Source organism: Theobroma cacao, chromosome 9 (assembly GCF_053813885.1).
Source record: "Theobroma cacao isolate CCN51 chromosome 9, ASM5381388v1, whole genome shotgun sequence".
In the NCBI taxonomy this organism is placed as follows: domain Eukaryota; kingdom Viridiplantae; phylum Streptophyta; class Magnoliopsida; order Malvales; family Malvaceae; genus Theobroma; species Theobroma cacao.
Genome location: NC_142647.1, coordinates 4,988,305 through 5,006,634, shown reverse-complemented (window position 1 = coordinate 5,006,634; position 18,330 = coordinate 4,988,305). Strand labels below are relative to the sequence as shown.

Genomic DNA, 18,330 nt, shown 5'->3' with positions numbered 1-18,330 from the left:
TTAATAAGCGGTTTTGAGACTTTGAATTTGTTTAATTTGTATTAACATTATGAGATTAATTGTTTAGTTTTATAAAGAATTCAGAGTTGATATTTATCCTTCTTTTTCTTTTGCTGTCAGAGAAGTAGATGGAGATTTATCAGTATGTTTATTTGTACAACAGTACTATTACTTTTCTTCTTTTCTTAAGTAGGAAAAAAAAAAGATTTTTTTTCATCTTTATCCTGCGGATCTCAAGCTCCACCGCCTTTGGAACACTAGGGCCCTAGCTGGATTAATTATATTCCCAGGCATCGATCACCTCACAGACCTGTCACCGCACTATTTCCAAGCTTTCTCATCGTTAAGCCACGTTGCACTAGAAATTCCATTTTGTCTTACAAAATTCCGTTTCTTCCAACACGTGGAGACGCCTCACGAGCACTTTCGAATCTGTTTATGCAACAGGCCGGTAACAACACCTCCACCCCAACCCATATTTTTTACCGCAGTTGAAAGCGGAAACATACAAAATATAGCTCCTAGATTTTTAACCAACTACGGTTACTACAAACCTAACCACGGTTAAATCCCCCCTACTACCACGACCAGCTTCTGCTTATAAGCAACCAAACCTTGCCGGTGTTTCTGTATACAAATCTCAAAAAACCTCAAACACTACCAAACCAAGGGGAAAAAAAAGAAAAATGATGCTTGGGGAAACTCATCGTCCCAATCCAACGGTTCTTGTTCCGCCGTGGCCTAACCTCGAGGATGATCAAACGCCCGAGGTTTACTCTCCTCTCAAGTACAATGTAGCCGACAACCACTTAAACAATAGCGGCACCCCGTTTTACCTCCAGGAAGCGTTAGCAGCGCTACAACGTTACTTGCCATCGAATGAACCGGATGTCGAGTCGGATTCTGAGCTTTCGGGTTTGGACAACCCCGATTCTCCGGTGGACGCTTACTCTTGTGATCATTTCAGGATGTTTGAGTTCAAAGTTCGGAGATGCGCACGTGGACGGTCACATGACTGGACTGAGTGTCCGTACGCTCATCCTGGTGAAAAAGCTCGTCGGAGGGATCCGAGAAAATATCATTATTCTGGTACGGCTTGCCCTGATTTCAGGAAAGGAAACTGTCGAAAAGGTGACTCTTGCGAGTTCGCTCATGGGGTTTTCGAGTGTTGGCTCCACCCGGCTCGTTACCGGACCCAGCCATGCAAAGATGGGCCGAATTGTAGGCGTCGGGTTTGTTTCTTTGCTCATACACCGGACCAGCTTAGGGTTGTGAACTCTGCTGATTCTTATGATGTTTCACCTTCTTGTGCTAAAACTCTGACTTTTTGGTCTTCTCCTGGTTCCGGTTCTCCTCCGGTGAGTCCGCGGGCTGAGTCTTCACCGCCTGTTTCTCCTATGGCTCAGTCGCTGAGTCGTTCTCTGGGTTCCGCCTCTATAAATGAGATGGTCGCTTCCTTGAGGAACTTGCAGCTGGGAAAGGTTAAGTCTTTACCTTCCTCTTGGCCCACTCAAGTGGGCTGTTGTTCACCTTCCGGGTTTGGGTCTCCGAGAGGGGCAGTGATCCGACCCGGTTTCTGTAGCCTGCCTAGTACTCCCACCCGGAACTTGACCCGTCCTGGGATTGGGTACTTGGATTTCTGGGATAACGGGTGTGAAGAGGAACCTGTGATGGAAAGAGTTGAGTCTGGAAGGGATTTACGCGCAAAGATGTTCGAGAAATTGAGTAAAGAGAATTCATTGGGTAGGGTTAACCCGGGTCAATGTTCTGGAGGTCCGGATGTGGATTGGGTTTCTGACCTGGTGAAGTGAGAAAAGAAAGGTGGATGTGAGCTAGCTCGCTCAAGTGAATCTTTTTCATTAATTTCCGATTTATTTGAATCTATTTTGGGGGGTTTTGATTTTGGGTTATCTTCTCACTGTGAATAGTATCTGGAAACAGAGAAGAAATCTGAAAAATCTGGAATATATTTCGGGTAACTGTGCTGCACCAACCTGCAGATTCTGTGTAAATATCAAATATTATTTCCTACAAGTGATGGAGGTGGAGGTGGGGGTGGTGACTGGTGAAGACTAGAATCTCCTTTTTGGGGAATTGTCTATGAACTTCCGAAGATCAGAACTCAAAACAAAAAAAAAAAGAGGCTTAAGCTTTTGTATAGGTAGCAGACAATGGATTATTCCCTTTCTCTATTTAAATGGTTGATTTTCTGCTTATTAAGTATTAATTATGATTACCGAAGTTGCTGATCTTTATTTACCAGTAGTAATGTTACTATAATTATCATTGTAAAATTTCAGAGCTGCCTATGCTCTTGTGATCCTGCAACAGATGAATGCAGTGTATATTTTGTTCAAGATCGATCTGAGAATGACAGACTATATCTGTGAATGATGCTACGAACATAGACTTTGTCATGTGAGTACTGGTAAAAAAAACCTGTTTTTAAGCTACTTTTCTTCTCAAAACTCCCATGAGTGATGATGTTTGGAGTAGACTGGAAATTAACCAAGTCAAGGCACTCAAAAAGTCATTCCGGCAGCAATTTCTGAGTGGAATGGAGAATGAGATGGAGATTTTCTGAAATGGCTTTCTTCAGTGGCTTTGGGAAAGAAACCAAGCATGGCAATATTTTACGTTACTATGGTCCAAGGGTTTGAAGAGAAAACTCTTTTCCCGTTCCAATCAAGGTGGGACATGGACAGAGTGTGCTATTAAGTGTAGAAAGAAACATTTCTGAAAAGAGGAACCAGCCAGACTCGCCCTCGACTTTGCTTGTTCTTTTATTTTTAACCCTTCCAACACGCAACATCATGAATCTCTATTCAGCTTTGGCAGGATGAATGATGGTACGTCCATTTTCGGGGAAGTGATGTAGTCTCAGCCGTTGGATCGTTAACTCTTCGACTTTGGATGATTTTGGACGTGCAAAACTAGACCAAATCATGGTTGATGTAGGCCTCCATTTGATGGGGCTTGAAATAAGAATGATAATGATGAAAGCTTGATTTAGACTTTGAGGATTTTACCCCTGGAATTTCCTTTCTTTAAAACTATTAACCGAATGGGTTTTGGGTTGGTCCTGTTTACCGCTCATATAATAATGTTTCTCCCCCTCTTACTCGTAGGTTGAGATATTTGATTGTTTTGTTTTTATTAATTGTATGGTTGAAATCAGCTCTCTACTTTTCGTTTTTGTCAACCAACATTATGCTTTTCTCTAAAACACTAAATTTAGTCAAGAGTCGGTATCAGCAAGTGCTATTTAATTGCTCTGCCATCAACAAAAATGGTCAACTAAATTAATTGCAAAAGCCATTTCAAGATAAGATTTGATATGTATATTATATATATATATATATATATATATATATGTATGTCCTGTGAAAGCTAAATGCATATTGGGGCATGAGTCTTATAACGTTTTAATTTGTATACGAAGACAGAGATACGCGAGAGTTACCCCACAGCTGGCTGCGCCTAAGGCAAGGAGGCGAGAAGAAGAAAAAAGCAAGAAGATAGCGGAATTTTACAGGGAAGTTGTAGGAACATATTTGCAGCTGTCAATCCGCCGAATTTTCGTGTACAAAGAAACAAATAGTGATGTTACATTAGCTTATAGCTGAAGTATTTAGACTCCAAACATAAACTAACTTTTCATCAGTTGACCAGGTTAAATTATATTTGTTCTATCTTCATTCTTCTCTTTGCAATAGCAAGAAAAGAACTGATATACAAGTTATTGTTAAAAGCTTTTATGTAGAAAAATTTTAGTAATTACTTGCATGGAGTTGCAGTTTACAAAGATGAAAATTCGTTATCACAGTTTACTATTGAAAGATTTGTATTAGAAAAATATAAGTATCCAAGACGTATAAATAAGGCAGGAACTGCTCAAAAATTCTAGTCCTTGGAGACTCGACAGTTGGCATCTATCAGTTCATACATTTTTGTGCTGCCTCTGCATGGCTGCCGCGTGCATTCAGCCCTCTACCATATAATATGTAATATGCATCAATTTTGTACCATGTTTTGCCCTAAAATAAAATAATTGATTCCTTTTCGATTGGCAACATGACTTTAAAATAAAAAAAATTAAAACAACCAGCGTCGCAGTCGAAACTAATTTTGGACGAAGGGTTTTTTTTTTTTGTCCTTTTTACAAATTTATTCACCCAACAAAGCACATAATCAATTTTACTTAGATCAGAATATTCGATTTGTTTATATTTTTTAATTTTTAACAAATAATAAATAATACCAAGCGAATGAAATTTTAAAATATTCCAATTGCATCTTAATTTCCCATTGTTTCTTTTAGTATTCTAACTATACATAGTTTTGAAGTTGGCGACTTTATTGAGTCGATGGCGATCACTTTTTGTCGTGATATCAATCCACTGAATCGAGAAAAACATATGGATCTCATTAAATAAGAGAGGATCGATGTGGCTTTATTATTGACTGTGAACTCTAGGGCTAAGCTAGTCCGCAGCCCCGATTCTTAGACTGATGATGTCCCTTCAACCGACGACCCGCTTACAGTGAGTAGTTAACTTAAAGAACACACATGTGCTATGTCTATTATGTATCTAGCCCTAGCTAAAAACGAATCACAAAGTTTCAATAATTTTGTTTGCTCTCAATTCTCCAAACATAATACTAGTACTACTTAATTATCCATATTGTCTTTTCATCTCAATATTGCATATAATCTAATAATTCATGAGTTTTCATAAAAAAAACAACTTTTTTTTTTCCTACGGAAGAGTAAGATATTTTGCTGATTGCGTATTATATGTTTTCTTTTATCATTTTTTTTAATTAAATTAATTTTAAATATTTGTCGAATATATTTATAGTATAAGAAAGTGTAATCTAGGACATGTGAGGATGATGACTTTTGCCGGGTGTTGCCTAAAGTCCTCGGATATCTTCTTACAATGTCAATGTGAGATCTTAATCATGGTCGATGTTGATCAAAATCTGCCAATTGAAAAAGAAAAAGGAAAGAATGGGCCCATATTGATTGATATAAACCATTAAATATTAAGGGAAAAGAAAAAGAGAGGAAAAAGACAAGATGGAGTGGTGATATGGTTTTGTCAAACGCAAAGCCAAAATCATAAGCACAAATAAAATTAAAATGGGGTTTCGTGTAGTGTGATTTGCCAACAAATCAAGGTTACCGTCAAATCCAAGTAACTGATGTAAAATTTGGAGTGCAAAAGCAATGGAAGTCCCTTTCATGTGTTAATCAATGGTTTCATTAGCTGACTTTTCGCTATTGAACATTTAAATTTAATAAAAAAAAAAAGAAAAATGTTCAAACTTATCCCATGGTTTAGGGTAGACTGTTAGGTTTTGTTCGAAAAGATTTGGCTTTATTATGTAATCTAACCTAGAATTTTTGCCTAGAAACAAACAGTTCCGATAGGGAAAATAAAAAGGGTTGTATAATCTGATGCTGATACTTTGATAGAAACAACTAGTAATGTTTAGACTTTTTGGAATTGGGGTTATATGATACTATGCAATTTAGTAATAGCTAATTAAGACAAAGCATGATTTGGGTAGACTTCTCTTTATTGGAATAGATTGGGGATATAGAGTAAATTTTTTATTTGGACCTTTTTATAGATTAAAGAATTGTACAAGTACTTTTAAATGAAAATTTTTATAGGAATCTTTGGCAGCAGATTAGGTACGAAATGAACAGCATTAATTATTAGCTCCTCTTGGAGTCTTTCTCATTTTCAGTAGACCCGTGGTGAAGTCTCGGTCGTTTATTTTGTTCCTATCATCATGCCGTGTCTTTTAATTGTTTAATTTTTTTTTAAGGTATGTTTGGTTCACATAATGAAATATAATAGAAATAGAATAATTTTTTCGTAAAAATAAAATAAGAGAGACATAGTTATTATTTAGTTTAATTAATGAGAATAGAATATGATAATAATTGTTATTATAAATTATTTCAATATTTGATTGATATGAATAGTTTTAAAAATAATTAAAAAATAAGTGATAAATGATAAAAATATAGGTAAAATATTCAACCCCTTAAGTTTTAGTTGAAATTTCAAGTGAATTTATTAGTTTTCAAAGTAAACATCTCATCCAAAAAATACACAAACTGTTAACAGAGATTAAAAAAAATTAAAACATCTATTTTTTATTAATTTAAAAATTTATTTTTATATTTAGAAAAAAAAAAAAAAAAAAACACCTATTGGTGCTCCCAATGGAAGGGAGCATCAGTGCTCCTTCCGGGGGCAGGGAGGCCCAAATCAGGCTCCCCAAGGGGAGCATCGGTGCTTCCAAGGGAGAGCCAGATTTGGTGCTCCCTTAGGAGTCCTGATCGGGCTCCCCAAGGGAGCACCAAAGCTCGTATCTTGAGAGATTTTTTTTAAATTAATAAAAAATAAAATTATATAATAATAATTTTTAAAATTAATTAAAAGTAAAATTATCTTTTTATTTTTATCATGTCAACAAGTTGACAAAAATACTAACAGTTACACTTACATGTTTAGCAGAAGATAGTTTTTTTGGGGAGGTGTTTATTTTGAAAATTAACGGATTTTCGTGTAATTTCGACTGAAATTTATGAGGTAAGGGTATTTTATCCTAAAAATATTTTTTATTATGGCATAATATACAAAAAACTCTTAAATTATTCAAGAAAATAAGCTCTTATACTTTTATTATGTTCAATAAAATCGTTAACTTTTTAATTTTTATTTTAAGTCAAATAAACCCTTAGTACTAATTATTGACTTAATCAAAATATTATTTGTTATTCTATATCGTGTGACGCTGACATGATATGTTAAAATATCATAACTGATTATGATGTAACATACTAAACGTATCATAATTAATGATGACATGATATATTAATTTAATATGATAATATAATTCTATGACATTTTTCACCTTCTACATTAGTATCATATTAGTGCCATGTGGATATAAAATGACAAGTGGTATTTTTAGTAATAACAATTAATCAATCATTAACAATAAAAACTTATTTGACCTAAAATAAAAGTACGGGAGCTTGATTGAACACAATAAAAAAATAAAAACTTATTTGAATATTATTAAATAGTTTAGAGGCTTATTTGAGCATTATGCTTTTTATTATAATATTTAATTTTTAAATTAAAACATTTATTATTTTAATAATTTATTAAAAATATTAATGAATTGTTATTTGAATTTTAATATGATTATTTATTTTAATTTTAAAAATATTAATGATTTATATTTCATTTAAAATTAAGCTTGTTTATATTAAATTCATTTTAATTTTTTTTCCCTTTTTCTTATCGGCTACCAAAGATGTGGCCGCCATCAAAGAGCATTAATATGCACTCCTTGTAGCCCAATTATGTCAGGGAGAGCCAAATCAACGTTCCTCATGACAGGATTTGACCGTGGAGTGTCAGATCCGACTATGAGATCTAATTGGGAAGCCTTAAATTCGACACTTCTCGCGATTGGTTTGGTTAAAGAGTGCTAGATAGGCGCTCTGCATGGTCGAGAAGTGCCAGATCGATGCTTCCCGTCACCACCGTCTTCGCCTTCGTTGGCTTTCGGTGATAAAGCGAATGTAGCAAGAGTCGCAGAAGATGAGAGAGAGAGAGAGAGAGAACTTGAGAAATGAAAAAAATTTATATTATATAAGAGTAATTTTTAAAATTCTAAATTGGTATTTTCATCCAATTTATTTTTTTTTATGTCCACCAACTTGGAATAGTCATAAACCATATTTTACTGGAATGACTATTTTGAAGAATAATAATTTCATCGAATTAAATACATTTTTAAGTCAGTAATAAGAATAAGCATAGAATAGTTATTTCATTTCTCCCAATCAAACACACTCTTAAAATCTTACCTCAATGCTCAAAAACTAGGTGGAATTGGGGTAAAGCTTAGGATAATTGATATAGCAAAGTTTTTACTTTTTTTTGTTTTGTTTTTTTTTTATATAAGGATTTTGAATTAGTTATACAATAAAAAATAATTCTCTCCAATTTTATTATATTCAGGATTTAAATTCAAGATTTTTAAAGGAGAATCTCATATTTTTATTGTTAAAATAGCTCTTCGGAACTTTTCGCTTTGTTTATAAATTATTAATTAGTGCACTGATAAAGATATTTAGATTTTTCAATGAAAAAAGAAAGAAATACCCGAGAATTGCTTTTGCTATTTTTAGTGAGATTCCTGAAATGGGTTTATACTTTATACTCACCTCAAGTCTTGCAGCTGATGAAGGGAATAGACTTACTAATCAAGGCCCAAAAAGGACTAAAACCATTGAAGAAGAAATTGATTTTGGGCAGTTTTTTTAAGTTAAAATCTTAATATTTGGAAAGATCAACATTTATATAACATTTGAAATTAAAAAAATAAAAAAGAAATCAACATATTTAACAGTTAAATTTCTTGCATTTTCCTTGGGTCACCCTGACCATGTAAAGGAAAGGATAGGGGGCTCCGTCTTGGATAACTGAAATATTCCTTGATCCAAAAACGAGAAAGAATTATTGCTACAACAACAACCAGTTCAAGCAAGGAACAAAAATAACAAGTTGTTCTAACCAATAACGGTAAACCAATCAACAAACATCAAACTTATCATCTAATGCACTAAAATCTCCCTCCAGCTTCCACAAAGTTGTCGGTATTTCGGTATGGACCCGGGGGCCCAATTGAGTCCAGAAGAAAGGTCCAAGAGAGGGTAATGGCCCAATATGTTCCTCTTTCTAGAAAGCTTCTTTCATTAATTTAAAGCATCTAATGAGTTTAGACTACGGACCAATGACTTGGGCCCAACTTTACTTTGGTCCAAAGTTTGACTTTACAACCCTCACAATCTAAATCTATTATAATATATCTTTAATACATAGTTTTAGGGGAAGTCCTCCTAGAAAGTTTTCAAAAATGGAAATTCAACATTTCCATTTCGAAAATCCCTTTATTTTTCAAATTCTAATGAATATAATATAATGAAAACTATACTAATTTGATGACTAAAATATATTTTAAAAATTTGGCTTTTCACTTTGATCTTCTAATAAACATTCAATCCATTTATTAGATTTTTTTATTATGAAAGTGGCTGTCAAAGGATCATGGTTAAAATTTTGAAAAGTTTCAGTTTCATTGATTTAATCAATTGAATCTTGCTTTGAAGAATTCAGTCAACTTTTGGCTTAAAGGTTAAAAATATGAAAAAAATTCTTTATAATACTTATTTTTAATAGGATGAATATTTTAAAAGTATTTCATTAGGTTGATCAATTAATCAAATCTTACATATTCATATTCAATGTTTAGTTAGTCAAATTCAAGATGACGATAACGTGTCATGTATAATTTGAATTCAAAAACTAAACATTGCTTTTATTATATGTTTACAAAGAAATTAATACATTTGGTCCTCCAAACACATTTGCTTAATCAGGTTACAAAGCTGCTTTGCGCAAGGGCAGAGCTAGTCAATTTTTGTTGGGGGTCAAAGATGAAGAAGAATAAAGGTTAAAAATTATTAAAACTAATATATTGAATTTAACCAACAAGCAAAAGATTCATAATAGATAATAATTTTTTATAACATGTAAATTAAAAAAAAATTTACAATAGTCTTTTAAAAAAGTTATACTCGATGTTTAAAAAATAAAGTGTATTTTAGTGGTGAGTTAAAAAGAAGAAAATAAAATAAAAATAAAAAAACATTGCTTATTGGCTCCAACTTCATAATATGTGCAACCCATTAAGACTTGTATTTATGCATTATGTTGTTGGTTTAAAAATTGATAGAGATTCTCTATGCTAGTTGGTAAATCAATATTAGAGAATTGAGCTGATTTTTCTTTCGGTATTGATGTATAGTCAAACTGAGGTCTGTCTAGTAAGAATGACACACAATGCTTGTTGAGATTTTTTGTAAATCAGAGAGCTATGGAGATTGTGCAAGAGCCATGTGTTTCATAAGGAAATGGCTCAGAGCTTTGGTTGTTCATACTAGTAGACCATTAGATTTTAGGTGTATTCTGTTTCATTATACGCAATTTATCTCATATTAAAGACATATCCTATATGTTTTGGCTACAATACTACCAAAATGAGGTAACTTTTGTACACATCCATTAAGGAATGAAATTTTATCCAATGCTTTAAAGAAAAAAGAAAGAAAGAGAAAGAGGCGTAGAGAAATAAAGTTGAGTAGGACTTATAATGTCATTTTATTAGTTTTTATTTATATTAATTATTAAATAAAGCATTATTTGAAGGAAATCAAAATATTTATATAATAATTAAAATATTAACAATTTGGTGAAGACCACGGCCCTAATAAATATATTATCTTCTATTCTTGATTAAAAAATATATATAATGAACAAAATATTTTAAAAATTTTGGAGTGCCGTGACTTAACTACCTTCCGCCCCTTGGCTTTGGGGTGCCATTTCTTTGTCATTTTATCTTTCTTTAGCACACAAATCATCTGTCAATGGAAAACACTAATTTTCTCTTAAATGTGGCCGATTGTCCTCTTTTTATTTGTTGGAAAATGCCTGATCTGATAGAGAGAAGAGAATACGTGAATAAGGTTAAGTGTATAAAGTTTCTGTTAGCAACTTCCTTAGTGGTCATCTATTTTGCAGAATGTTGACTTGGAACACGGAGAGGAGCCCGTGATTGGAAACTTGGGCCGTAGAAATCCAATTGTAAGAGGCTGCCAATCAATGCTTTAGCACTTTTGGCATGCTGCGGGGTGAATACAGTTGTGAAGTTAGGATTTTGTGTTTGGGGTATAAATATGTTTATAAAATAGTTATATTAAAAGTTTAATATTTGATAAAAATAAAAAGTAATTTAGATGGAAAAAATTTATGTGAAAATTTTACAAATAAATGTGAAGTACAAAATAAAGACATTTTTTAACAATTATTGTGTGTTAAAATTGGACATCTTTAATTGTGATCAACGATCTTTTATAGAGTTTAAGGTATCTATTACTGAATCAATATCAAAACCTCGAATGATTTTATTTTCAATTAAAATGATTAATGAATTTATAAAAAAATAATTTGACATTCTGTTATGAGTCTCACTCTTAACGAGTTTCATAATATAAAATGCATCTTTTGATGTTGTAGTGGAAACTGGAAGAGTCAAGACAAACCAAATCAATTTGTCAACAAGGAGCTAAACTTTGGATATTATTGTCTTCATTTAACACTTGACATAACTCAAAAAGTGTAAATACATTTTTCAAAACCTGATTATGAAGAATGTCAAGTTTGAATAAATTTAATTGTTAGATGCATTTTATCATGCTAAGTCATCAGGCTAATATTTATTTGTAGAGTTGCAAATACTTTCAATATCAAATGATTCGAAATCATTGTGAGGGTTGAAAAAAGTGCCCAGAGTGAGTAACTTCACCACATTCTCATTAAATCTAGAATCTAATTTTTGCAAGAGTGAGTCAATAGCAACTAGAAACAAGTTAATTCGAAAATCGTGCTCAATTATGGCATGATCCTTTTGAAGACAATATTTACCTAATTTATATCTAGCCTCATACTTGGAATCTTAATTTCATATTTCTCACAAAACTTCTTGATTGACACAAGCAAAGGTTTCCATCTGTATTTTCTCAATTGTTGCACATGCTTTTTAGTAAACGATACTAAATGAATTGCATTAAGTATGCCTTAAGACTTAAGTTGTAAAGCTTTTAAGAGATCATTTGCTATATCCAATAACTCTCTTATAAGGTGTAAGATAAACACAAATTCAAATGACATATTAATATGTTATAAAAATTATAAAATAAGGAACAAAATTATAAAATTATTATAGAGATAAAATTATAAAATTTTTAAAAAATAAGAATATTTTGTAAAATTATTGTAAAAATAAATATTGTTATAAAAATTTTAAAAATTTTGAGAGACAGGCCCTACTAGCCCCCCTCCCCTCCGGCTTTGGGTGGATGGCAATCATCGGGTTAATGCAGTTCGCCTCACTCCAATGTGTTTGTAACAACAAAAGCAGAAAATTTCAGGTTTAAAAGGACATCCTTATTTAGGCTGTAGACAGACTGATGTTCCCCTTTGAATACTAGAAATAATATTTTTAACTATTTTCAATAAGTATTTATAAATACCAATCAACTTTGATTTTTTCTAATGTAGAATTCATCTGGAAGCTAGAGAGAAAAGTAGAGTGAATTGATTAATGTTAGCGAGGACGAAGCAAGGCATTATTGATTCTCACAGAAATGGGCAATATTGAGGGGTCAAGCAGAAACCGCGTGAAAATTAATCAAATGTAAGAGTACTTCACATTGTTTGAGTCATATGCGTATGTAAGCAAAAAAACTGCCAATGGGTTTTGCAGCTGACAGCAAAAGCATGAAATCTCCGTGTTCTCTCAAACACCTGCATTGACTTGGCTCTCAAACAAAAGAAATCAATGCTCGGGAAACAACATTTGCAGAAAATGATCCTATTGGTTTTTTAGTATGAAAGAGTCAGAAAAAGTCAAGTTTCGTATCCAGCTTTAAGAATAGGACCATATCATAACGCATACCTAACCATCATCCGTAGCTCAAGCATTTCTCTTAACCTTCTCTGTCTCTCTCTCTCGGTTTTTCTTTCTTCTTTGCTCTTGGTGAGGTTGAATTTGTGTGACTAACGGGTTCAATGGGGCGAGCTCCATGCTGTGACAAAGCCAACGTGAAAAGAGGGCCATGGTCGCCCGATGAAGATAACATCCTCAGAAACTTCCTTGAGAAACATGGGACTGGAGGCAATTGGATTGCTCTGCCCCGCAAAGCAGGTCTCTTTCCTCTCGTAATCATCGATCTATACTTCTTTCTTAAACCTCGGGGTCAACGCCAATGATGATTTTCTTCGAAACCAAGCGATGAGATCTTGTTCATGAAATATTTAATTTAATTTCATGGCATGTCTTTGCATCTCAAAGCAGACTATATCTTATATATGTACTTTTGTTTCTGTTTGTTGATAATTAATTTCTATATTTTCTTAGGGCTTAAACGCTGTGGCAAGAGTTGTCGGTTAAGGTGGCTTAACTATCTCAGACCAGACATCAAGCATGGAGGATTTACCGACGAAGAAGATAACGTTATATGCTCTCTTTATAATAGCATAGGAAGCAGGCGAGTGCCAATTCAACACCTAAATCTTTAGCTAATTTTCTTTTCGATTATATCTGAATAACTTTACACTATGTTCTTGGTTTAGGTGGTCTGTTATAGCTGCCCGACTGCAAGGAAGAACTGACAATGATGTAAAGAACTATTGGAACACCAAGTTGAAGAAAAAGCTGTTGGCAGGAAAAGTTGGACTCAACAAAACTAGCAACAATGAAATAACCACTGACAGCTCTACCAGTAATCTCAACTCGGGGCAATTTTCTGCTTCAATTCCTTCTGAAGCTGAAGCTCGTGCTAATGGGAATTCAGATTACTTGAATGCAAATGGCAGTACATCATCTTCATATATGACAGAAATGAATCACCGACAAAATTATGATTATCCCGGTTTAATCTTGAACCAAATTGATCAGTTTCCTCTTCCAGGGCTCATGGAAGTTCCAGACTATAGCACGAGTACAGCCAACAACAATTACAATATGTCATCTTCTCAAGAAGTTTCAAGTCTTTCCAATTCATCTTCCTTTCCCATGGAGAACATGAGTTTTGCTACTAATTGGTCGGGCAATGGAGGTGCGGAAGATCAAGGAATCGTACTGGACCTTGATTTTGAGGGCCCTCACTATCTTTTCAGTGGCTCTACCTTCCAAGCTAAAAGTAGTGAAGAAGATGCTCCATGCTTTGGGAACTTTCAATCTACAGCTTCTCTGGCTAACAGTTAACCCTAATGTAATCCATATCAATGTTGAACAGTTGAAGATGGGAAAAAGCTTTTTTTTTTTAATAAAAGAGAAATTAAATAGTGGTAGAGTTAGGGACATAGTGGAGACAATAACGTTTATAAGTTATAATTAGATGTTTACCAGGCTATGTTATGTTATGGTGGAAACAGGAAGTGTTCAATGTAACTAGTACTAAAGTTAAACTGGTGGAAAGTATGAAATCAGCAGCTTGTAATTAATTAGTCATGTGGGGTGTACTATTTCCCACTATACTGTTTATGGGGCTTCTTCGTCAGTGGAGCCTCAGTTTTACCAAGCTTTGCTTGATTGCTAAGGTGAAATGTTCATGAGTTTGAGGGAACGCAGTCACCGGAACTGGTGCGTATTAGCTTCTGACTGGTCAGTCGTCACGAAAGTTGCATTGGTTTAGCCAATTCAAAGTTGAAGAAAAACGTCTCCATCTGTCAGTGATCACATACAGCCGATGCATGATACACCCCCACTCATTTTTTTTTAGGATAATTTTCATGTTCTTTAGAGAGTCATCGAAATCAGTTTTTTGCAAGTACACATCATACTGCGATTGGCCACCCAAGTTCTCAAGCAAGACTAGTTTTTAATAGGAGATGGACCCAAATGGCTGTTGCCATGGAAGGTTGATTTTATGTCGTTTTCTGTCCATATGAGTCAATGATCGATATGCATGCATGTGATGTACACATGTAACAAATTCGGGGTGGAGTCAGTCATGCATCATCAAATAACATAACTATGACATTTTCCTGATCAACATTATTACTATTTGATTCGATTGGTCTGACTATTCTTCACCTTTAGGGCTGCTACTGTTTGGAAAATCCCTAAAACCCATATCGAATCAATATATTCGACATTGTCTAAGCCTCACAATCATCTTGGCACCATTTAAGCTACCATATATACTACACATATCCGCTGCAACTCCCGGACCCCGCCTTGTGGGAGTGGTGTACGCAATTCCTAAAAATCTGTATAAATATATTATTTAATTAGAATTTTATATAATCAATGACAATAATGAATTCATTATTTTTTTGTTGTAATTTTGTAGGGAAGAGATTAAAGATTTTAAGTAAATTTATCAAAAAGTTATTTATATATTAATATTTAAATATTAAAAGATAAAAAAATTTCTTCCTATAATTTAAAATTTTATTAAAAAAAGTTAAAATTTAAACTACTCTTCCCGTCCCTCCAAAAAAATTCAATTCTTACTGTTGAGACTTGTAGTCAGACTTCTTTTTCTCAATCTTCGATTACGTTTTTCATTCTCTTAAAACAACTTATCTAGTAATTTTTAACTCAAATTAAATTTTTAAATATTTCGTGTGTAAATGTTTTTTGATTAATTTGATAATTTGAGACTCGAACAGAATCTAATTAATAGAAAATAATATTATATGTCAAATAATATTTTAAAATTATAAATTATTTATTTATTTATTTATTTTGTAGATATATTATTTGATTATTTGATTTTTAAATTTAACTTTATATGATTTATAGATACTTATACTTAGTTTTGATTAATAAATAGAAACTTTTCAAATTGTTAGTTATTGATATCACTCATAAAAATTTATGGGTCCGACCAATCCATAGCTTATTTTAACACAAAAGCTTCAAAAGTTTTGCCAATATATTTTTCATCAAGGAGTCAAAATTCTACTGCAGTAGTTAAGATTTTTTTTCCTTCAGGCAAGCTTAGTGTAAGCCATAAAATTAAGAGTAGGTTTTCTGATAAATCGGTGTCCATTACCTAGCTAAACCCAGAAAATTTTACCAGAGAAAAACATTATAGAAATTACTTATTAAGGGCAACTTTCAGCAGTCAAGTCGTGAATTATGGCCTCAAAGGATGCCAAATTTTCTAAAGTACTCGTATATTCCTTTATCATCCTCCTGAATGAAGTCTGCCGCCGACGAAATTTGAATACACATATCCCAAAGTTTTTCTTATCCTTCTCTTCAAAGCCAATTATATAAGAAATAATTATCAGTGGTGGAAAAATCAAGAGAATGACTGTTTTGGAAATTCATCCCCAACAAAGTTTCTAATGTAGCATCAAAGTTATTTATTATAGCCACATTCTTCAAACTCCTGACTTTAATTTCATAGTGGAAGAACTTTAGTTTTCGTTATGGAGTGATCAGGATGAACGAAAACCCAAAGTCCTACAAGTCAAAAGGCTGGTGGGGTTAGAATGTTTGAAGGCTCTATCTGTTATTAATAGGAAATGTGATAGTCTCCTTCTCGTGGATTAGTCTTACTGTGTTTGCTTCATTTTTAGCAGTTCAGTTTGACTTTGAAGTAGACAAACTGTGACCACAACAACAACTTGCAGCTACTTTGCCTCGAGTCAATGCTGTAGACCCCAACTCTCTTTGTCTAGCCTTCCCCACTTGGAAGTTGGACCCTGCTTTCTTGAACTTTCCCTTGCTCCACACTATCCTAACAATATACAACAAAAAGCAGAGAGACAAACAACTTTCTTTACTTCTGCTGTGTTGCTTCTTTTACCCTCCTTGATATACTTTGATTGTTTTCTCAAAAATTTGTTGTTGCATGTGTTGCACCTTTATGTCACGGTGAAGTATTGATCCGCACAATGCATGAACTTGTTTGACTTGACTTAATGTGTGATCGTTTTTCCTTCTTTTGAAAGAAAAATTAAGACCCATGTGAACGTGGAAAGCAGGGTTACACATTGATTTTTTTATGCATCTCGGAATCGTCATTTATGTTATATAACTACCACCTATTTAACTTTTAAAACAGATATCTAACTTCAATCAATTATTAATAAATAAAGTGATCCTTAATATATTTATGTATCCCTATATCTCTAACTTTAGCATATGTGTAATTTTTTTATCATCACTCTAATACTTACTCTCATGTTAGAGATAACAGATCTAATACGTAACAACTCATCATAGAAAGCACTATCACGAAAGAGATAATAACAGAGTAGCACTTGTTTTGATATCATGTTTAAATTTTATGACACGCATTTAATTTAAAATCATTTCACAATAAGAACAATGATTCTTATTATATTTATGTACCAACAATACTACAACTTGATATATGAATAATTTTACCACTCTAAAACCACCATGACTTAATAGTATTTCAAATATTTTTAAGGCTTTTTAATTTGAGCGAAAAAGTAATTTTAATATAGTTAGATATCATGTGATTCTAGTAAAATTTTTGTGCCTTGTATATATGATGAATTTGAAAAGGTTGAAAAAATGTAGAAGACTTGCATCTGGTGTAGCAAAAATTATTCAAGGAAGAACTCCATCTAATTAAAAACTTTTAATTATAATCAAGAGATGGGAACTAGATCATATAAATTAGATGCTAAGACTTGGGGGACTATTTAGCGCTTCTTTACGAAGGTAGCTGATTAAAGGACAATAAATTGGCATTGTGGGTAATTAAACCTTTTGAATTTTGAGATTTTGTTTTCTTTCCCAAATTTATCAATGGTGAAGGAGAAATTGAAGAGAGAGGGGAGCAGAGGGACCAATTTGCTTTTCAGGATTATTAATTATAAGGTTCAATCTGATACGTTGAATTGTCAAAAGTCCTTTTTTTCTAGCGTAGCCCTGTGTATATATACTAGTATACTAGCCTTCCATTTATCTTTAATTTAACGCACTGCCTCCGGATTTGTTTGACCAGTCGTTAATCTTTTCCACGTGCAGGCACGCGATAAAGTTCCTGGAGAGACCAAGAATTTACAACATCTGAGTCAATGTGTTTGAAATATTTACCGCATTTCGTATACTATATTCACATTTATAGATATATTCGCCATGTGAATTTGACTCTTGAAGCAGCCATGATCCATTGTATGGACATATTTGATACTAGTTTCCACAAGGCATACAGAACAGAAGCTTCGGTTATGGCTGTCAAGCGTTTTCGTCACGCCCTATGTAAACATAAGAATTCATTCTCCCAACCAAGGGGCCTAGGATTCTTTTGAAATTACCGGCATGGGAAACAAGATTAATTGGATATCTTTTGAAGAATAAATATTCAGCTCAGAACTAATTATAAAGAGTCAAGATTATTGTTTTGAAGATCCTAAAAAGCAAATGATTAGGCAAACTTTCAACTAATAGCATTATTTTTCCAAGGAAACGATCACCTAAACTACATGTTCAGACTAAAAAGGCTCAGCTCTTGTGAATCCATCTGCCCTAAATATATGAACGCCTTGACGTTTGTATGTTGTTTGAGACTTCCAAGGAATGCTCCCAGTTTCTGAAACAGACATCCATTTACATGATGGGAATCTCAAAAGCTTGATTCAATATCACTTGGCTGTACTTGCATGACTC

The 18,330-nt window shown here is 33.3% G+C and overlaps 2 protein-coding genes across 2 annotated transcripts; both read left to right on the top strand.

The window, feature by feature from the left end:
• Nucleotides 1-600: 600 nt before the first annotated feature.
• LOC18588463 (zinc finger CCCH domain-containing protein 20-like) lies at nt 601-2,357 on the top strand. Its single transcript, XM_018128182.2, has one exon. The coding sequence runs from the start codon at nt 687-689 to the stop codon at nt 1,809-1,811; it is 1,125 nt and encodes a 374-aa protein (XP_017983671.2). The 5' UTR covers nt 601-686; the 3' UTR covers nt 1,812-2,357.
• Nucleotides 2,358-12,416: 10,059 nt separating this feature from the next.
• LOC18588462 (transcription factor MYB36-like) lies at nt 12,417-14,171 on the top strand. The gene is made up of 3 exons (XM_007012888.3): nt 12,417-12,870; nt 13,084-13,213; nt 13,299-14,171. The coding sequence occupies exons 1-3, from the start codon at nt 12,735-12,737 to the stop codon at nt 13,930-13,932; spliced, it is 900 nt and encodes a 299-aa protein (XP_007012950.3). The 5' UTR covers nt 12,417-12,734; the 3' UTR covers nt 13,933-14,171.
• The last annotated feature ends 4,159 nt before the right edge of the window (nt 14,172-18,330 follow it).